Source organism: Nannospalax galili, unplaced genomic scaffold (assembly GCF_000622305.1).
Source record: "Nannospalax galili isolate Female #2095 unplaced genomic scaffold, S.galili_v1.0 scaffold1759, whole genome shotgun sequence".
Classification (NCBI taxonomy): domain Eukaryota; kingdom Metazoa; phylum Chordata; class Mammalia; order Rodentia; family Spalacidae; genus Nannospalax; species Nannospalax galili.
Window position 1 is genome coordinate 627,716 of NW_008342711.1, and position 21,188 is coordinate 648,903.

Here is a 21,188-nt window from a genome sequence, read left to right on the forward strand (position 1 = left end):
CGCGGCCGCACCGCAGGGGGGGGGTGCTGTGGGGGAGGGGGCGGCGCCGAGCGGCCCTGCGAAGCCCTGGAGACACTGCTCTAAGGGGAAAGGTTGGACTGAGATAGGATGCAGTTAGAAGGAAGGGGCGGGTGGGACCCAGATGTTCTGTTGCTCTGAGAGCTGGGGATGTATGTGGGAGTGAGATGGTTAGAAATGGCCCCGTCCATCAAGGCGCATGCGTACTGAGGGCCTTGACAACCAGGCTTCTTCAGAAAACCTGTGAGCCTGGGAAGGGGGGCCTCCACGCACATGCGCACTATCAAGTTGCGGTGCTGTAGGGTTATTTAGGTGTAGGAGTGGGGTCCTAGAACTGGCTTGCCACCTTTGGCGCAAAAGACCTTTGGTGCACCTTTGGTGCAGCTCAGCATCTGGGCTTTTAGGTATATAAACCCAGAAAGGTTTGGAACCCAGTATCTGAATTTTCTCACGCTTCAGATTAGGCAGGATTTGTGATTAATCTGACCTTCCCTTATTCTCCTCTTAACTCAGGCCTGTTTCTTGCAGGCTCAGCTATTAGCTTACCAGAAAGATGGATAGAAGAAATGACTATGGTTACAGGGTACCCACATTCCAGGTGAGACCTCTTTGCTTTCTTACCAGGCTATCTGCCTTGCCTTGAATTCACTTACCCCTCTGGAGCCCACTACCACTGTGTAGTTCCATAATTCCCTGCCTAGCCTGTCTCAGTCTTCCTTTGCATGATGGAGGGGGGAAGAGAGGAAATCCTGCCTGACTATCTCCTGCTCCCTTTCCCTTTCCCCACCCCATTCCAACCAAACTGCTCAGAAGAAGGGGAGGCTGTTGTGAAGAGGGGAGGTTGTAGGGAGGTGAAATTCCCAACAGGACCATAATCCTAAGTATGTAGGGCCCTCTGCCTCCCCCTGGGAGCCTGGGGCTTCCCTTCTCTCCAGATGGACAGAATGAGACCACAGAAGAGGATGGTGTCATGCTGATGCATACCCTGTTGTCAGCAACTAAGGACCCACCTACTGCCAGCCGGCCTAAGAAAAGCAAGACTAAGAAGACCTCTATTAAGGCCATTAATAAGACCATACCTGCTGCCCCTCCAGTCTCATCTGCCAATGACACTGCTACCAACAAGCCCAGAGTTACTCTGCAGGCTTTAAACCTACCAATGTTCACCCAGATCAGCCAGGCTTCAGCTACCACTGAGGCAGCCAATATCCAGGCTTCTTCAGTCGTTGCTCAGCCTAAGAAAGCCAAGGCAAAGAGAGTTTCTCCTAAGGTATCCCCAATCGGCAGTGAGGATTTCACTATACAGCTTAAGTCACCCTTGCAGGCTCTAAACCTACCAGTTACCTCACCAACTATCCAGTCTCCAGTACCCAGTGAGTCAGCCAATTCCCTGGCCTTGATAGCCTCCAGCAAGCCTAAGAAAGCTTCTAAGGCTAAGAAGGCTGCCAATAAGGCCATTGCTAGTGCCACTGAGATCTCACTGGCTCCAACTGCCACCCACGCAGCTACTACCCAAGGCCAAACTGCCAACGAAACAGCCAATATCCAGGCCACAGTGGCCTCTATCCGAACCAAGAAAACTTCCAAACCTAAAAGGACAACTGCTAAGACCATAAATACTGATGCTGAACATCTAGAGTCCTCAAATGCTAATGAGGCATCTAACAGACAGGTTGAGGCCTCAGCAGTAGCTCTAAGGCCCAAAAAACCCAAAGGCAAAAAAGTTGCCAATAAAGTCACAAATTCTGCTTCTGAGATCTCTGAGGCTCCACCTGCCATCCAAATGGTCCCAAACCATGGTCTGTCCGTCACTGTGCGGATCAGGAGAGGGTCTAGGGCTCGAAAGGCTGCTACTAAGACTCGGGCAACAGAAAGCCAGACCCAAATTGCTGACCACGGAGCTCAGGCCAACATGGCTTCCTCTCAGAACAGCATAAGTGCCCTTGAGACTCAGGTCGCTGCTGCTGTCCAGGCCTTAGCAGATGACTATCTGGCTCAGTTGAGTTTGGAGCCCACAACTAGAACTCGGGGAAAAAGGAACCGGAAGGTGAGATCTGTGACATCTTCCTTAACTTTGTGCTGCCTTTGCATTCGTATCCTAGATTGTTTATTTGTCCTATCAATATTTACAGAGCCTATTCACTTTGAACTAGACCCTGTGTTCACATAGGTTATAGGATATGCTGAGAAGAGTGTCATATACTTTTGAGTAGGGAAGTGAGACATCTGTATACTTAGAGAAGACATATGTGTAACTCACTTGGTATTTGCGTAGTGTTTAATTATGTGCCAGGCTTTGTGTCATATACATTTATGCAGATTATACCCATATTTCTTGAAAGTAACTCATTAACTTGGGACTAAAAGTCTCAGCTTTATAGAGAAAAAAACAAAGCCCCAAAGTGAAAATTTGTCCAAGGGCTATTCCTAGCAAAGTCCAGTGGTGGCCAAAAAAAAAAAAAACCCCAAAGTCCCAGGCTGTGTCCTTAGATTGCTCCTGCCCTAGGAGGTGAAGAAAACTGTTCTTTAGAAGATAGTGAAAGAAAAGTCAGGGAGTCAGGGTAGCCACGGATAGGGTCAGGCCCCTCTGTAGGATAGGGTTTAGGGGGACTTTCTGGTAGAAACAGCAGTCTCTTTCACCTGGTGACTCTGGACATGTCTTCTTTCTGATGATAAAGTCTAAGCATCCTAATGGAGAAGAGAGAACTGGCAGTAATTACAGGCGGATCCCATGGGGCCGAAGGCCTCCGCCACCCCGAGATGTGGCTATTTTGCAAGAAAGGGTAAGAATCCGACCTTCCTGTGTCCTTTTTTTTCTTTCTTCCTTCTTCCTTGTCATTCTCCCAAGTTTTCTGCCAACGTGTTGATACCTCCCCAACTGTTCCTTTTCCAGGCCAATAAGTTGGTGAAATACCTATTGGTTAAGGACCAGACAAAGATCCCCATCAAGCGCTCAGGTAGTCTCTCCTTGAGCTCTTCTCACCACTACCTTTTTCCCCATGGCCTCTGGGTAACTTTATTTTTCATGGACTCATCTCATACTTCCTTACTTGCCCCACTCACTTCACCATCGCTGCCCTGACCACACTGGGCTGGTAAAAAGTCTGTACTCATATGGCCTCTGCTCAGCTCAGCTTCTTCTATCTTTCCCTTCCTGCAGACATGCTGAAAGATGTCATCCAAGAATATGACGAATATTTCCCAGAGATCATTGAAAGAGCAAGCTACGCTCTGGAGAAGGTGAAGAGGCAGCCCTGAAGAGTGGGCACACTGGGGAAACCTTGAATGGAAAAGGGGTGTATGATGACCCTCATGAGGAAGCACAGAGACCTGCAAATACATCCCCATCACTGTGCAGATGATCAGAGTGGCCTAGGGAAGAACATAGATCAGCCATCAGTCACACAGCAAGTCAGTGGTGAAAACACAGCTAGGACCCAAGCCATTCAGCTCAGTGTTGGCTTCTGTCTGCTGCTGGGTATATCACCTCATGTATTTCAGATGCTCATGTCTCTGTCTCCCTGGATTCCTACTGATCACAAAGATGATGTGGGTGATCATCGGATGTTTATGTGTTTAATGTGTGCTCAGTACTGAACTATATGCTTAACTTGCATTTTCTCACCCCCAGAAAACCCTTAGGTGTACAGTGAACTGCAGAATGCCCAAGATGCTAACTGATGCCTAAGACGAATTTTGTGATCTCACAGATTGTTCTTTTGCTTGGCAGATGTTTCGAGTCAATCTGAAGGAAATTGATAAGCAAAGTAGCTTGTATATTCTTATCAGCACTCAGGAATCTTCTGCAGGCATACTGGGAACGTAAGCTGGGAAAATGCTGGGGTGGGGAGGGGCTTCTGCTTCATCCACGGTAGTGCCCTTTCCCTGCCCTCTCATCCCATATCCTCTTAGAGGCCCAGGAAAGAGGGCCTAAAAGCCCCTGCCCCAGCCCACACCTGGTTGGGAGTGTGTGCAGTGGTGGTGCCAGATTGTGACTGGTGGAAGGGTTTCAGAGCCCGGAGTGGGGCATTCCTGCTATCAGGTTGGCTTTCTCTCCAGAACCTCCCGTGAAGTCAGTCTATTTTTACTTGTCTCTTCTACTGAATGCCTGACCTTGGTAGGCTGGCTCTCAAAAGAGGACTTTCTGGTGTGGGTGGGCCATGATTGAGGGCAAGACCCATCAATGGGGCTATGTCTACAATTGTCTCAGTGGGAGCTTTGGGAGAAAAAGGAAGGACTCCTATTGACTGAGTGCCTACGTTATCCTAGGTTGACAGGCATTCTTCCATCTCCTCCTCAATCCTGGATAGGGAGGGGTAGGATGCGGTTTCTCATTTAGCTGAATGGAGACTTTGGCTCGATGGTGAAAGCACCATGCTTTGGGTCATAGATAACTGGGACCCCAGACTAGGCCGAATTCTTCCATACCTGAGGAATCTGGGAGAGGCTAATGTAGTGAGCTGGCTGCTATGTCTTGCAGATGGCTTATAGTTCTAAACTTTCTCTCTGTCTTATTATTCCCTAAGGACCAAGGATACACCTAAACTGGGTCTCCTTATGGTGATTCTGAGTGTCATTTTCATGAATGGCAACAAGGCCAGTGAGGGTGAGTGACTGGACAGGCAGCTGAATGGGTGGTCATTGTCTGAACTGCAGGTGCTCATTTTCTGTCCCTGTCTTCTTGCCTCCCCTTGCAGCTGTCATCTGGGAGGTGCTGCGCAAGTTGGGACTGCGCCCTGGGTACGATTGGGCTCTCTCTGTGCTTGCTGTCCGTGTTGTCTTTTGGCAAGAGGACGGTCCCAGGATTGCATCAGCCTGGTGGTCTGGTGGAGCATGTGGGAGTAGTGGGGGAGGATTTCTTACCTGGATGGGTGACAAAGTGGTTCTGAACTTTTTGATTTCTTTTCTCCTTATGTCCTCTCTGTCTATTCTGAGAAGAGATATAAGGTAGACCTGCAGGCATTTCTGACAAAGAGTCATCTGGCCTTCACTGTTTGCTTCTAGTGGTCATATGCTCACTACTTCCTTCATTGCCTCATGGGCTCTAGAAGTCTCTTCTGTGTTGAGACATACCTCTGCCTTCCCTTGGGCAGTTCTGAGCTGTGTTCACTGACTATTTTTCCTATTGCCAGGGTAAGGCATTCACTTTTTGGAGAAGTAAGGAAACTCATCACAGACGAATTCGTGAAGCAGAAGTAAGTCGTGTTTCAAGGTTTCTATGTAGCTCTTGGTGCACTGTCTTTAGATGAATGGGCATCCTGTGTCCTAGACCTGAGACCTGGCTAAAGTTCTTGTGGGTCGACCTGTCGAGGGCTTAGGCCATGACTCCTTAGGAAACTGTAGTGGGGTGTGCTCAGAGCAGGGACCCAAAAATGGTCACTCTGTTTGCAGTACACCCAACAGTAATTTGGGGTTAGTCTTACAGGAGGCAAGGCTCGTTTGTCTTCTGTAGCATCCGGTCCCATATAAAAATTGCAAATAACTGTTTTCCATGGAATTCTGTGTGGGAATGAGTCTGGGGCTGAAGGGTTTTGAAAAGTTTTCTCTGGGAATTATTTGATGTTTCTTTAAAGAAGATTGTGCTGTCTGTGGCCTAATGGCTAAACAACTGTTTTTGCTTGATTAGAAGCAAGTTGTATTTCCTTTCTTTAAGGTATCTGGAATACAAGAGGGTCCCCAACAGCAGACCACCTGAATATGAGTTCTTCTGGGGCCTGCGGTCTTACCATGAAACTAGCAAGATGAAAGTCCTGAAGTTTGCATGCAAGGTAATGTGTGTCCTGAGCTTGGCATGTTAAGGGAACGGCATATTTCTCACTGAAGCAGGCTGTGTGCAGTGACAGGCAGGTACAGGTCAATGGACATTTTTTATAGAAGCGTATGAAACCTCAGTGTTCCAGCATAGTGCAAGATAAAGATCTCGCATTGTCTCATTCATTTTTCACGCCTTTTATCAGTCAGCTGAGGCTGCTATTACAAAGCACTATGAACAGAATGGTTTAAGAAACAGAAATAGGGGGATAGAGAGATGGTTTAGCAGTTAAGAGCACTAGCTGCTCTTCCAGCAGACCTCAGTTTGATTCTCAGCACCCACATGGTGGCTAACAACCTTCTGTAACTCCAGTTCCAGGGGATCTGACACCCTCTTCTGGCCTCCATGGGCTTCTCATGACATGGGTGCACTTATATACATGCAGGCAAAACACTCATACACATAAAATAAAAATAAATGATTTTTTCTTTTAAGAAACAGTAATCGATTCTCTGAAAGTTCCAGTCCTAGGTCAACTTCCAGTACAACTAGTTTCTGGTGAAGGTTCTCCTCCTGACTTATAGACACTAGCTTTTTGCTATGTTTTCACATGGCTGAGAGCAAGCCTGAGCTCATTTGTGTCTCTTCTTATAAAGGCAATAATCCTATTGGATTGGGGCCTTACCTTGATGCCCTTATTTAACTGAAGTTATCCCCACAAAAGGCCCTATTTGCAAATACAGTCACATCGGGGACTGAATGTTCAATATAAAAATTTGGAGGAGGCCAGGCGTGGTGGTGCACGCCTTTAATCCCAGCACTTGGGAAGCAGAAGCAGGAGGATCTTTGTGAGTTCGAGGCCAGCCTGGTCTACATAGTGAGTTCCAGGACAGCTGGGGCTACAGGGAGACCCTGTCTCAAAAAGACAAAAAAAAATTGGGGGGGAAATACACTCAGTCCACAACACACTTACTCTCTCCATATCACAAGTGGAGACACTGGGGCCCAGTAAGACTAAGTAACTTGTCCAAGGACATAACTCGTACCTAAGTTATCAGAGCTGACGTAAGAATATTACTTTACTTACTGCTATTTGTTTTGTGCTGTTCCCATAATAGGTGTTTCACACATGATTATAAGGGCTGTTTTTCTTACAGTAATTCCAATTTCAATTTTAGGTACAGAAGAAAGACCCTAAGGACTGGGCTGCTCAGTACCGGGAGGCAGTAGAGATGGAAGTCCAAGCTGCAGCTGTGGCTGTGGCTGAGGCTGAGGCCAGGGCTGAGGCAAGAGCCCAAATGGGGATTGGAGAGGAAGCCGTGGCTGGGCCCTGGAATTGGGATGACATGGATATTGACTGCCTAACAAGGGAAGAGTTAGGTGATGATGCTCAAGCCTGGAACAGATTTTCTTTTGATATTGAGGCCAGAGGCCAAGAAAATGCAGATACCAATACTAATCTCGACTTCACCCAAGGAGCTAGTACCAGAGGTAGTTTCAGCGATGGTGCTGGTATTAGCTTCGGGGGCGCGCCCAGCCCCAGTGGTGGCTTCGGTGGCAGAGCTGGCATCACCTTTGGTAGTGTACCCAATACCTCTGCCAGCTTCAGCAGTGCAGCAAGCATTAGTTTTGGTGACACACCCAACACTAGCAGTAGTTTCGGTGGTGGAGCCAGCATTACCTTCGGTGGCACACCCAGTACTAGTGCCACCTTCTGCAACACAGCCAGCATTAGCTTTGGCGGTACACCGAGCACCAGTACTAGTTTCAGCAGCACAGCCAGCATTAGCTTTGGCAGTGCACTGAGCACTAGCACTAGTTTCAGCAGCACAGCCAGCATTAGCTTTGGCGGTGTGCCCAGCATTAGCACGAGTTTCACTGATGGATCCAGCATTAGCTTTGGTAGTGCACCCACCACCAGTGCTGCTTTCAGCGGCGGAGCCAGTATTAGCTTTGGTGGTACACCCTGTACCAGCGCCAGTTTCAGCGGCGGTGCCACCTGTGCCTATGGAGGCACACTCGGCAGCACCACAGCTGCCTTCAGTGGTGCACTCAGCACCAGCACCAGCTTCGGCAGTGCACCTACCACGAGCACTGTCTTCACTGGCGCACTTAGCACCACCACTGGGTTTGGAGGCACACTTAGCACCAGTGTCTGCTTTGGTAGCTCTCCCTGCTCTGGTGCCAACTTTGGAGGCACACTTAGTACCAGTATCTGCTTTGGTGGCTCTCCGAACACCAACACTGCTTTTGGTGGGACACTCAGCACCAGTGTCTCCTTTGGTACTTCTAGCACCAGCTCTGACTTTGGTGGCACACTAAGCACTAGCGTCAGCTTTGGTGGCTCTTCTGGCACCAGTGCTGGCTTTGGTGGTGCACTCAACGGGAGTGCCGGTTTTGGCAGTGCCATCAGCACCAGTGCCAGCTTTAGTGGTGCACTCGGGAGCAATGCCAGCTTTGGCAGTGCCGTCAGCACCAGTGCCGGCTTTGGCGGTGCACTCGGGAGCAATGCTGGCTTTGGTGGTGCTGTCAGCACCAGTGCCAGCTTTGGCAATGCATTCAACACCAGTGCTGGATTTGGTGGTGCCATTAGCACCAGTGCCGGATTTAGTGGCACACTGAATGGAGGTGCGAGCTTTGGAAGTTCCGTCAGCACCAGTGGTGGCTTTGGTGGCGCACTCAGCACCAATCCTGACTTTGGTACATTCAGTACCAGCGTTGGCTTCGGTGGGGCTCTCAGTACCACTGACTTTGGTAGTACTCCCAGTAACAGCATTAGCTTTGGCAGTGCTCCCACTACGAGTGTCAGCTTTGGTGGCTCTCACAGCACCAGCGTCTGTTTTGGTGGAGCCCCCAGCACCAGCCTCTGTTTTGGCAGTGCATCTAACACCAACCTATGCTTTGGAGGTTCTTCCAGCACCAACTCCTGTTTCACTGGTGGAACCAGTGCCAGTTATAGCGAGGGGCATAGCTCCAGTGCCGGTTTCAGTTTTGGCAATGGGTTAGGCACCAGTGCTGGCTTTGGAAGTGGACTGGGTACCAGTGCTGGATTTGGTGGCAGCTTAGGCCCCAGTGCTGGCTTCGATGGTGGCCTAGGCACCAGTGCTGCCTTTGGCAGTGGACTAGGCACCAGCACTAATTTTGGTGGACTAAGCCCTAGTGCTGACTTCAGTGGAGGACTGGGTACCAGTGCTGGCTTCGGTGGCAGACTAAGCACCAGCACTGACTTCAGTGGTGGACTGGGCACTAGTGCTGGCTTTGGTGATGGACTGGGCAGCAGTGCTGGCTTTGGTGGTGGACTGGTCACTAGTGATGGCTTTGCTGGTGGACTGGGTACCAGTACTGGCTTTGGCAGCACATTTGGCACTGGTGCAGGCTTCAGTGTAAGCCTCAGCACCAGCGATGGCTTTGGCAGTGGGCCTAATGCCAGCTTTGACAGAGGACTGAATACCGTCATTGGCTTTGGCAGTGATTCCAACACCAGCACTGGCTTTACTGGTGAACCCAGCACCGGCTCCAGCTTCAGTAGTGGACCCAGTTCTATTGTTGGCTTTAGTGGTGGACCAAGCACTGGTGCTGGCTTCTGCAGTGGACCAAGCACTGGTGGCTTTGGTGGTGGACCAAGTACAGGAACTGGCTTCGGCGGACCAAGCACTGGAGCGGGCTTCGGCGGACCAAGCACTGGAGCGGGCTTCAGTGGTGGACTGAGCAGCAGCGCTGGCTTTGGTGGTGGACTCAATGCCAGTGCTGGATTCAGCGGTGGACCAAGCACCGGTGCTGGCTTTGGGGGTGGAGCCACTAGCCTTGGTGCCTGTGGCTTCTCCTATGGCTAGTGAAGTTTCAGGTAACTGCAATATCCCATAGCTGGGGTCCACAGGGATGAGTATAGTAACTGGGAGATACTAGAAAAGACCCTAAGATAGGAAAGCTGGGTGAGAAGATGAAGACAAGGAAGAATGAGAAAACAGAATTGGTGCTAACATGCGTTTCTGCTTTTGGGGGTTTTCCCTAGGTCTACTCCCCATGTTGACAGATGAAGCAAAACTTCCCATGGAGCCAAGGTATAGCTTTGGAATCTTTGTTCACACAGCAGCCCAAGCAGCTATGACCCATCAGCTGAGAGTGACACACTGAAAAAAATCTGCTGTTCCTGCTTTGTTGTTTGCTTCCTGTGTGTTGTCCTATTTTGGTATCAGAGTTACATTAAATTTGGCAAACGAACCCGAGTTTATTCCATTTTTTAATATGGTTAGAGAGTTATGAGGTTTTGATCTGTAGAACAGCTGGAGTTCAACATAGCTCGAGGGGAATTTGGGGCTCCAGGCAGGTATTTCTCAGGGTCAAAGGGGTCTGAGATAGACAGGGATAATAGTGTGTGGAAGGGGAAAGTCGGAGGCAGAAGGCGAAGAGAAAGCTGTGGATAGTAAATTCACCTTCATTTTGAGTCATGTGTAAGGAATGGAGGGATAAAAGGGGAAGGAACAAGGAGTAGATGTGGGAGCAAGGGGGTTACCTTGGGATAGGAAAGAAAGATAAGTATAGAGTGTGGGGCCAAAGCCAGTAGAGGGGCAGGAGATAGGTACAGAAGAGTCAAAAACTGACAAGGATGAGAAGGTGGAAAGGGATAGAGTGCCAGAAAATGTAGGGTGACCCTGACTTTGAACAGGGTAGTTGTGCAAGTGAATAAATAGATCTACTTCAAGCAATGGTCAGCAACTCTAGTAGATCTCAGCAAAAAGGTGTGGATGATTCAAGGTTTAGATCTTGCTGGGTGGTTGTGATGAAAGGACAAGGTAACAAAGGTAACAGGTTCGTGTGTTTGTTTAATCACAAGATCATTGGTACTTGTGATAATAGACAGATAGGGTCCAAGGTGCTTAGGGGTGGAGAACTATTGCAAGACTAATGAAGTAGGAGTCAATGGAGGACTCGGACTGTACTGGTGATGTACAAGGGCAAATACTGTTCATTGAAGAGATAACACATGAATGCCTATGGTGTGGGGGTCTGCTGCCAAAGACCCTATGGATGACGTAATTGTATGGAATCTCAAATGAGTGGGAGCCTTCCATTCAGTAAGTGAGACAAGAGAGATGATGCCAAGAATGAAAAGGAGACAGTCATTGAAGTTGGGGGTGGGGGTGGATACATAATTCACATGGACAATAAAATATCTCAAGATGGTAGCAAGAATTGGAGGAGAGTGGGGCACTTGATCCAAGTACCAGATTCTTCTGAGGATAATGATGAAGGTGTCCTGTCCATGCATCTTGACCACCAAAGATCAAGGCCCACGGTCACTCACAAGGACCTATCTTCTCCATCTTTAAAGGTGCCAACCCAGGACTTCCCTCCCAGAAGTCTTCACCCATTCTACCCCAACAGCACTGAAGTTGGGTCAGGATCAAGGTCTTGAGAGCAAGGGAAGAAGCCTTATCATGGCCTCCTGTCCTATAGGCAGGGAGAAATATTTATTGATCAGAGAATAGTAATTTTAAAAAAGCTTCATCCACAACTAGATAGGCTTCTTCACTGGAGGTAAGGCTCTCTCAGGCCAAGACCAGAGTCTGCTCTTGGGAGAATAGCAATAGCAGCAGTTCCTATAAGTGGAAAGCAATGAAGACAGAGGCAATCTGACCACTTGGAAAGGGCTAGTAATGGGCAGGGACAGTGTCCAGGGCTTCCTCGGGTTCACGGGTGATGTCCACATTCTGAGAAGAGAGCCTAGGGTTAGCAGGAAGTGTAGGGGCCCCCTCCCAGCCCCTCTTCTTGTCCTTTGCCAGGTTGCCCTCTTTCAGCCGAGACTGGGTCCTGATGCTCTTCTCAGGCATGCTTGCTTGGGGAATCAGCCCAAGGCCTGTCTGGTAAGGATTGTCACAGCTGAGTCTTTATGGTGCCTCAGGCCTAGGCCATGGTTCTTGGTGTTTCTGAGTGCTGATTGATGTGAAACACCTGGGATCTGCAGGGCTGACAGCCTTTCCATGTGGGAGGGTACTTTCAGAATGTGCCTTAACAGCCAGCTTGTACAGAGCCCCTTACCTACCTCAGGTTTGTCCCGGTGTGTGTTCACAGCCTCTACATTCAGGTAGATGGACTCCACTTTGCAGCCTCAGAAAAGAACAGACTCATGTCCATAAACCCTCAGGTTAAGCCCAGGTCTTCCCTGAGTTATCATTCCCTTCTCCCATCACTGCCCACACTCCAGTCCACACTCTAGATTACATCTACCCTGAAGGGAAGGGAATTCAGATGAGCTGCAGGGTGGGTTGGGAAGACTCCAAGCCTAAGGGCCCAGTAGTCAGCAGTTATTCTCCCAGCTCTGCCCTTAACTGCCTCTGTTCTTTCTGATTCAGTTGCTCATTTGTACATGGAGAAATAAATGAGAGATGATCTCTGTGCTTCACCAACTCTTGTGACCCATGAGAAAGTGATGTAAGTTTGACAGCACTGATGATCCTCCAAACCATGCTAAATGGAAGAGTCCTAGGCCCCTGTTCTGCTTACTCACGCCCAGGTAAGGTTTATTCAAAGGACAATGTGGTTATAGGAACACCAGAGGTTTGGAGGTACCAGGAAGTTCTAAGGATCCTGAGGGAGGAGCAGAGTGTGTCACTAGTGGCTGAAGCTAGCCAAAGAACCCCAGTGCTTTACTGGTAACCCCCTTAGCTCCATTCCTGTGGACTGCATCCTATCACAGTCTTCACTAAACCATTCTATCCTGTTTCACACCCCAAACTGAATTTGATTCTATCTTCTACCTGCTTATGAACCGTTCATAGATAATTAGTGCCCTGATAGAGGCTAAACTACCCAGAATAATCTTTGAGCTCTTTCTTCAATATGGCCCCAACCTATAATTTTCCTGCGGTTCCTGTTGGGACCCCCTGGCCCAACACAATGTTTCTGTACTCATTATTCAGACAGAGACAGAAAGTTAGAACCAGGCCCCAGATTTAGAGGCTATCCTAGTTCTTCCCTGCTACCCTATTACCACCCACCCAGGGAACCTCCCCCAGGAACTTTCTAGAGCAAATGGCCAGCACTGGGGACATGCTCCTGTCCTCTGTGTGCCTTTCCTTAGATGATAGTGGGTGTACTCACCATAAGCCACAGGTGTGAGTTTGAGCACTGTGTGCAGAGGGCACTTGAGATAAGGCAGTTCATCTGAAAAGGAGAAAAAGCCCTGAGAGATTTGGTGCTGTGTCCACAACCAGGTTTGCTGGTTACTCCCACTTCTACTTTTGCTTCCTAGTTGGGCCTGAGCAGAAACTCACATTGAGCAGGGGGGCAGTGAGGGGAACAGGCTGACAGGGCAAAAGAGAGCAACCAGGCTGCCTGGGAACAGAGAGAGACAAGATGGCCTTGGGAAACATGGACAGACTGAGTCCCATGGGAGAGCCACACAGCCCACTCAGAGACCTCAACTCCTTACCCTCAGAAGACGAATGTGAGCCTCCATCCTGCCCCAGTCTAGAGCTTCCATAGACCTCTCCACTACAGCCTCACCCCCACAAGGGTCCACAACTCCTACTGGTACGTGTTCTCTGAGAGCCTCTTTTGTGCCAGTTCCATGAAAGAAGTACATGTGGCACTAGGCCATTCCTACAGTCTTCCCCTGAGACCAGCCCCCATGTGCGTGCGTGTGTGGGTGCGTGTATGGGTGTGTGTGTGTGTGTGTGTGTGTGTGTGTGTGTGTGAGAGAGAGAGAGAGAGAGAGAGAGAGAGAGAGAGAGAGAGAGAGAGGGAGTCCTACAATTTGTTCATGGACAAACATTAATTGATTCACTGGTATTTTGCTATTATGTAGACGGTTATTCTGAAATTTTTGTACAATTTCCTGTCTGGGCCGTTTCTGCTTGTCAGGCAAACTGAGAGAATGGGGTGATCTGACTGATTCCATAGATAAGGAAATGAGCTTGAAGGGGAAAGGTAGTGGTCTGAATTCAAATGGCCAACAAGTAGCTATCTGGGGACTCTAACCTAGGATGCTCTGAGGATAAGATGACTTTTCTGCTCTTGCAGTCTGTTGCTACTGCCACGGAGGAGCTCACAGTGTACTGGGGGTGGAACACCTACCTGCTGGGCACTTTATCCAGATATCTATATTCCCACTATCTAGGCTGCAATACTTATCCTTAGCTCCCTTCATTTAGCTGGAATACCACTTGTCATGGCTTCTTGTCCCTTAGGTTCATTGTACGCTTTCAAGGCCTACCAATCACCCTCCCAACCTCCTAACCCATCAGGCTGGGTATTTACCTCATAATCCATCCTGTTCCTCCTCATGGTCATAATCATCATAATCATGATCTGGGTTAAGAACTTTTTGTGTATGGCCACACTATATCCTCACTGATGCTCTGGGCCCTGTTTGCTCTCACTGCCCACATATGGAAATAGATTCAGAGAAGAGAAGTAACTTATCTGGGTCTCTGACCCAGCTCTGCCACTCACTTAACTAGTAACCTTGACTCAGCCTCTTCTCTCTCTGGGCCTCAATTCATACTATCTCTCTTTTCCCCAAGTAATGGGGGTAAAACCATTTGCCTAGGGCTGCCTGACTTGACTCCCAAGACAGTTGTGAGGAGCTAGGATAGTCTGTGCATGAAAGAGGGAAAGAAGTGGAGACATAAGGTAGTAACTACACCCTGCTTCCAAAGTATATTTGAGAGTGGAGGGCCTCTGTAATGCACCTTGGATTAACTCTTATCCCTGCCATTCACATGATGTTGAGCAAGTTACTTCACCTCTCTGAACCTTGGTTTTTTCATCTGGGCAGTGGAAATTATACTGCCTGCCTCACAATCTAAAAGAATGCCCTGAAAAGCAAAAATGTGAATATATCAGAATTCTAGCACTGAAAGGACCCCTCATCACATATCCATCATCTATTTTAGGTAAGGAAATTGAAGACAAGCTAGAGAATATGACTTGTTTACTCCCATGTTCTCAAGTTCTCTGAGTTCCAGTCTGGATTGTTCCATATTTTATATGCTCTTTAGTTTGAAATTAGCATAATAGAAAAGATCTAAGAGTTCAGGAGATTGTGGGCATTAAATACCATTTAGCATTGTCCCCAAACACTTTTTAAATATCCAATGGACTCGTGAAGGAAATACAATAATTTCTTGCCAGGTCACCTGTCTTAGTTGGCAACTCAGTACATGTAGTCTCTGTATAGATACTTTTATAAATACTGTGTCTGGGTATTTTTAAAGATAAATTACCACTTGAAAAGTTAAAACTCAAATATTGCTATCTTGGACAAATTAACCCTATAGTAAAGACAGAAACCTGTTATCAGGATCATGAGGCCATGAATGGTCCTACTATCAGCTGAGGGTGGTATGTTTCAGAAATATACTGGTTCAGTATTTGAAGCTGTGTCAGACTGTTTATGCTAGTTTTCAATATTAACTCATAATAATAATAATGGCACCACAGACCATACAAGGCATCATGTGCTCTAAACTCTTTTCATGTTTATTTCAATTTCACCATTAATTGTCTCCATTTTATAATAAAGCTAAGGAAACTGAGGCTCAGTGGGGAAACAGTACTTCTCAAAGGCAGTATATTTGGCATGTAACCAAGAGTCTGAACCTAGATATCTTTGTTTTTGGTATTGTGCTTTTAAGCACTGCAATATAAACCACCAATTGCTGGCAACAGTATCTCAAATTACATCTACCCCTCCACATCAAGAAGAAAGAGGAGGGTGTTACCTGAACTTTTATCCAGGAAGTAGGCCAGGAGGCACCGCATGACAGCCTGATGACAGATCACCAGTACATTTTCCTGTCGTTCTAGCTCCATTATAACTGGTTCAAGACGCTGAACCAGATCCTCATAGGACTAAAAGAGAGAGAAGTAATTGGTAAGGAAGAAGGACAAAGTATATTTACAGACATGAACCTTAGTCCAAGAATCAAGAAAACTTGGTTTGGTAATAAGTTGAATTATTGACCCAACAATATGTTTAGGCAAATCATTCATTTCTCAAGGTCTCACTTTCTCATCTGTTAAATGGACCGAGCAATAAATATGCGCTAAAAACAACAATATAGCTCTTAACTATGAAATATCTACTTAACTGCATAGCTGATGTTTCAAAAGAATAAGGAAAATTCTGACTGTAGTACTCCAAAATGAAAAGTTTGAAAAAAAAAAGAATGAGTGGGTGAGGAAGCCATAACTATCCTGGGGCATGTGGCAATCATAGTAATCAAAAAGTTTGAGTTTTTAAAACCTTATAGAAATAGGAAATAAAAGTCAACATAAATCTGAGACTCTCAGAAGGCAAATCTATATAAGCTCAGTAAAACTTTAAACTAGAAAAAGTCCATTCACAGGGAAAAGCAAAATAGTAAGAAAATGTATCTGTGTCTCTTTGATTCTGATGGAAAAATTTGGAAGCGCTTCCTGTAACAATTTATAAATAAAGGCTGAGGGTGTAGAGTACATGTAGGAAATCTTTGGTTTGAAACACAGTAACAGAAAGAAAGGAAAGGAAGGAAGGAAGGAAGGAATGAACAAACAAAAGAAGGAATGAAGGAAGGAAGGACCAAAGAAAGAGAGAGAGAAAGAAAGAAAGAAAGAAAGAAAGAAAGAAAGAAAGAAAAAGAAAGAAGGAAGGAGGGAGGGCATGATAGAGGGGAGCTGAAGGAAAGGGAGAGAAAAGAAAATGGAGGAAAAAAGAGATGGAGGCGAAATAAACTAATATCTAAACATATAAGCATGAAGCTTAAAAGCAACAGAGATACAAAGACTTTCCAAGAAGCCAGAGAGCAAAGACACAACAACTAAACTCAACAAGTTTCTTAGCCAGAATAGAAATTCTAAGGCAATTCGAGAAACACCTTCAAAGTGCTGAGAAAACAACAGCCAACTGAGAGTTTTACATGCAGCCAATTATCTTCTAGGATTGAAGACATACCCCGAAGATAATTTTAGACATAATGAAGGGTGAAAATACCATCAACAGATTCTCTGTAGAGAAACGTCCACAGGAAGAAGGAAAATGACCCTAGAAATTAGACTTGAGATATAAGGAGCACGAATGATCAAATTATCAAAGTTAACTGACTTATAAAAGCAACAGTAACAGCCGACAGCCTGAGAGTGCCTGATCTGGCCTCCACCTGGGGTAGGGGCTGAGAACTCAGCAGACAGCCTGACAGTACCAGATCTGGCTGCCACCAGAGAACTCCTAGAACTGATTGACACTTTCAGTAAAGTAGCAGGTTAAAAATTAATCTACAAATATTAATAGCCTTTCTATATATCAATAACAAGCAATTGGAGAAAGAGTACAGGTAAACCCTCCCATTCACAGTAGCCTATATATATATATGAATAAATCTGACCAAAGACATCAAAGATCTCTACAATGAAAATTTTAAAGAGATTGAGAAAGACACCAGGAGATGGAAGGACCTCCCATGCTCATGGATTAGAAGAATTAATATTGTGAAAATGATCATCCTACCAAAAGCAATATACAGATTCAATGCAACCCCAACAAAAATCCCCAAGACATACTTCACAGAATTAGAAAAAAATCCTTACATTCGTATGGAAGCACAAAAGACCCCAGATAGCCAAAGCAACCCTGAGAACAAAGAGCAAAGAGGGGGGATTACTATACCAGATCTCAAAGTATACTAAAGAGCTATAGTCATAAAAACAGCATGGTACTGGGCACAAAAATAGACATGTAGATCAATGGAACATCATTGAAGACCCAAACATGAGTACACTCAATTTCAGCCACCTGATATTTGACAAAGGTGCCAAGAACACACAATGGAGGAAAGACAGCATCTTCAACAAATGGTGCTGGCAAAACTGGATCTCCACCTGTAGAAGAATGAAATTCAATACTTATCTTTCACCTTGCACAAAAGTCAACTCCAAATGTGTCAAAGACCTCCATGTGAAACTCAAAACTCTGAAGCTCTCAGAAGAAAACATTGGCAATAACCTAGAAGATACAGGTGTAGGAAAGGATTTTCTAAATCAGACAGAAGTTGCTCAGGAATTAAGGTCAGCAATCAACAAGTGAGACCTCATTAAACTAAAAAGCTTCTGCACAGCAAAAGAAACAAATCAAGAAAGTGAACAGAAAACCCACAGAGTGGGGAAAAAGTCTTCACCTGTGACACATCTGATAGAGGTTTAACTACTAGAATATATAAAGAACTCAAAAAACAAAGAACCAAGAAAATGAATGACCCAATTAAAAGATGGGCTAAAGATCTAAACAGAGAGTTCTCAAAGAAAGAAATAAAGATGGCTAAGAAGCATCTTAAAAAGTGTTCACCATCATTAGTAATTAGGGAAACAAAAATTAAAACCACATTAAGATTTCATTTTACCCCAGTCAGACTGGCTAAGATGAAGAGAAAAAATGATAGGAAATGCTGGCAAGGATGTAGAAAAAAGGGAATGCTCATCCACTGCTGGTGGGATTGCAAACTTGTGCAACCCTATAGAAAGCAGTGTGGAGACCCTTTAAAAAAACTAAAAATGTACCTACCATTTGACCCAGTTATACCACTCCTTGGCATATATCCAAAGGACTCATCCTATTGAAGAGACACTTGTAGAACCATGTTTGTTGCTGCTCTTTTCACAATAGCTAAGAGATGGAAGCAACATAAATGCCCCTCAACTGAAGAGTGGTTAACGAAAATGTGGTATATTTACACAGTGGAGTTCTACTCAGCAGTAAAGAAAGATGAAATATTGAAATTTGCAGGTAAATCCATGTTTCTAGAAACTGTTATACTAAGTGAAGTAACACAGACTCAGAAAAGCAAGACATGTTCTCCCTCATTTGTGGATCCTAGCACCAAATCCTTATAATAGATGGAATCCCACTGAAATGGGCCAACAGCCCATGGAAAACAGATGATAAAGAGACCTGAAAGTTCAGTGCCTTGCCACAATGGGAGGAAGATCATCCCACACCTATCACCCCCTTCCAGGCTCAGGGACTTTTGCAGAAGTGGTTGCCAGAAAGAATGTAAGAGCTGGAGGAAGAGGTGGAGGGGTTCCTGGAAGTGTCCTCTGACCACTATGCTGGCAAGCTAGTGACACCTCCTTCCCACACTCCTCAAGGAGTTGGTGGGAGAGTCAAAGTCAGTTACCCCTCCCACCCAATCAGTCAACCTTAGCTCCATGTAGGGGAGTGGCTAAGGATATATAAGCTGAGAATGCCATGAGGCACCTCTCTGTCCATTTTGTGCGGCTGTTGGAAGTCACAGGATCTATATTTGAGTGTGTGTGGACTTTCCAGTGCAGCCGTAAATGGGGGCAGGGAGCCCACACTTCTGTAAAAAAAAAAAACTCCACCCTATGTTCTTTTAGCAAACTCAATAAACTTGCTAGGATTTTTAAAAAAAAGAACAGAGCTGATGGAAACCTTCATTATTCCACCAAAGCTGACCCCATGTTGGCAAATCCTTTGGTCTTTGATTTCTTATTTCTATTCCCCCTACCCTTAAACTTCTCTCTCTATATATATTTATGTAACATGCTTCAAGTTATTTCTGAAAAAATGTGTTAAAAATTGCCTCTCTTCAGAATTAAAAAAGCAATAATAATAACAGCAATAACAGTAACAGTTCATTAGGAGTCATGACTAAGACTGTATGAAAACACAAAACAACATGTGAGTTGGGAGAGGGAGTGATGAAAGTTTCAGAGTTCTTATACTATTTAGGGGGATGAAGAGATTGATTTTAGATTTTGATAATCATATAAAATTGTTGTGTTCACATTGGTTGTATACATAGCAAATTATTCTGAATGATTTAAAAGTAAAATATTTTGACCTCATACTCTTATAGTGTGATATCTTCAAAATCAGAAAGAGCAATGATAATTTTTTTAATGTTAAGGGTAACCTCCAAAAGAATGGAAACAGATTATAACATATATTTGATGTAAAAACTCAGTCCCAAGGAAAGCAAGAAAAAAATAAAGCAAGCACAGAAAGTTAATAAAATACATATACCAAGCTTAGCATTCAAAAGACATATATTTCAGTCTTCATTAAAACAACAAAATCCAATTGTAAACTGCTTACACGAAACAAAATAGAAACATATAGAGAAGTTGAAAACAAATGAATAAAGATAAACTAGGCAAATGGTTATCAGAAAAAACCTGTAGAGCTATATTAGCATTAGGTAGGGTATGTTTTTTGGTAAATGGCATTGGTAGGAGACAAGAAGGTTGGTTACTATATAATATTAAAATATATAATTTACAGAGAAGATAAAGTTGCTTTAATTTTGTATGCCTCTAATAAAATAGTCTCAAAATATATAAAGGAAAATGAGAGCAAATTAACAATGACTTTGTAAAGTCATTTCTGAGGATAAAATACAAATATGAAAGTGATTTGTGACTGAACATAATCTCCACAGTTTTATCTTGCCAGATGTCCAGATTGTCTGATAACTGTTCATAGGAGTTTGCATCCATCTAGTACATGGAATCTGATTAATGAATCTTTTAAAATGCAGAACTGGCTAAGTAGAGGCTGTATTGAAAGCAATAAGCATTCATCTCACACAGAGATAGGAAATTATGTGGTAGCAAAGTTGCTTAAACTAGTACCTTTTGTCCCTTAGAATGATGCCAAATGGTGAGAGTCAACTTGGTAACAAAATGTCATAGAATTAGAGTATGTTTAACTATTTCAAGAGTATCCAGTGAAAGGATAACAAAGACAAGGTGTTGGATAAAGTGTGCTTTGCTTAGAGTATAGTACATATAAGCAGGCAGATATGTAGCTTTGTAAGAGGAATAGCTTGCCTGTAAGAGGAATTCTTGTCACCAAGAATCAGTGACAGCCAAAGCCCAGATGATCGTGTGCCTCGATGGATGAGAGCTATTGAAAACATGTTTTGCCTTGTTTCTAAAGCTGTTTAGGAAACTCTGAAATCCAGGCAGTTGGAATGAGGGTACTAGGAAGGAGTCCTAGAAGTTAGGCCACCCCTCCAAAGTTTACCTCGCCCTTGGGATAGCGGTAACGATATTTATCTTGGTCCCGTAGTGCAAATTCTTCAGGATAGTGTTCCTGGATTTCTTCATAGGTCATCTCCTCACAGACACCCTACAAAAAATATTTGGGAGCAAAAAACTTCACCTGGTGAAATCCACACGGATTTTTCCAGTTCTGAGACCAATGATTATGGAACAGTAGAACACCTGGGCTTCTGTCAATCTGTGCTTTTGAGTTGTACCTGTTGCCTGTGGGGTGAGGTGTGTAGTTGTACGGGCGTGAGGACAAGTGTACATGGATGGGTGTGTTCAGGATGATATATGATGTCTTCCTTTGATTGTCACAGTAGTTCTAGTACATTATCTATTACAAGTATGTATTGTCATTAATATGTAGACATTT

General features: G+C 45.2%; 2 protein-coding genes and 1 non-coding gene across 14 annotated transcripts in view; 2 read left to right on the plus strand and 1 right to left on the minus strand.

Moving 5' to 3' along the window:
- Tro (trophinin) overlaps window positions 1-9,991 on the plus strand; it is an 11,185-nt gene extending 1,194 nt beyond the window's left edge. For 3 of the 5 annotated variants that reach the window (XM_008838755.3, XM_008838754.3, XM_008838756.3), the window contains exons 2-13: window positions 547-616; window positions 908-2,065; window positions 2,697-2,801; window positions 2,912-2,975; window positions 3,179-3,258; window positions 3,749-3,840; window positions 4,545-4,624; window positions 4,716-4,758; window positions 5,151-5,213; window positions 5,672-5,786; window positions 6,949-9,614; window positions 9,783-9,991. In XM_008838755.3, coding sequence (XP_008836977.1) covers window positions 572-616; window positions 908-2,065; window positions 2,697-2,801; window positions 2,912-2,975; window positions 3,179-3,258; window positions 3,749-3,840; window positions 4,545-4,624; window positions 4,716-4,758; window positions 5,151-5,213; window positions 5,672-5,786; window positions 6,949-9,603 — 4,500 coding nt within the window. In that variant the 5' untranslated portion in view covers window positions 547-571 and the 3' untranslated portion in view covers window positions 9,604-9,614; window positions 9,783-9,991. Of the gene's footprint in view, window positions 1-546; window positions 617-907; window positions 2,066-2,696; window positions 2,802-2,911; window positions 2,976-3,178; window positions 3,259-3,748; window positions 3,841-4,544; window positions 4,625-4,715; window positions 4,759-5,150; window positions 5,214-5,671; window positions 5,787-6,948; window positions 9,615-9,782 lie in introns of those variants that run through there. The other 2 variants (XM_017799556.2, XM_029566254.1) reach the window with 2 other exon arrangements.
- LOC115071349 lies at window positions 5,363-5,487 on the plus strand. Its single transcript, XR_003850436.1, has one exon. It is a non-coding gene; the product is annotated as a small nucleolar RNA SNORA11 (small nucleolar RNA).
- Window position 9,992: 1 nt separating the features above from the next.
- Pfkfb1 (6-phosphofructo-2-kinase/fructose-2,6-biphosphatase 1) overlaps window positions 9,993-21,188 on the minus strand; it is a 61,823-nt gene continuing 50,627 nt past the window's right edge. For 4 of the 8 annotated variants that reach the window (XM_029566258.1, XM_029566262.1, XM_029566257.1 and 1 more), the window contains 4 exons: window positions 20,793-20,897; window positions 15,496-15,625; window positions 12,872-12,934; window positions 9,993-11,878 (listed from right to left, as the gene is read on the minus strand). In XM_029566258.1, coding sequence (XP_029422118.1) covers window positions 11,616-11,878; window positions 12,872-12,934; window positions 15,496-15,625; window positions 20,793-20,897 — 561 coding nt within the window. In that variant the 3' untranslated portion in view covers window positions 9,993-11,615. The remainder of the gene's footprint in view (window positions 11,879-12,871; window positions 12,935-15,495; window positions 15,626-20,792; window positions 20,898-21,188) is intronic. The other 4 variants (XM_008838762.3, XM_008838760.3, XM_008838759.3 and 1 more) reach the window with 2 other exon arrangements.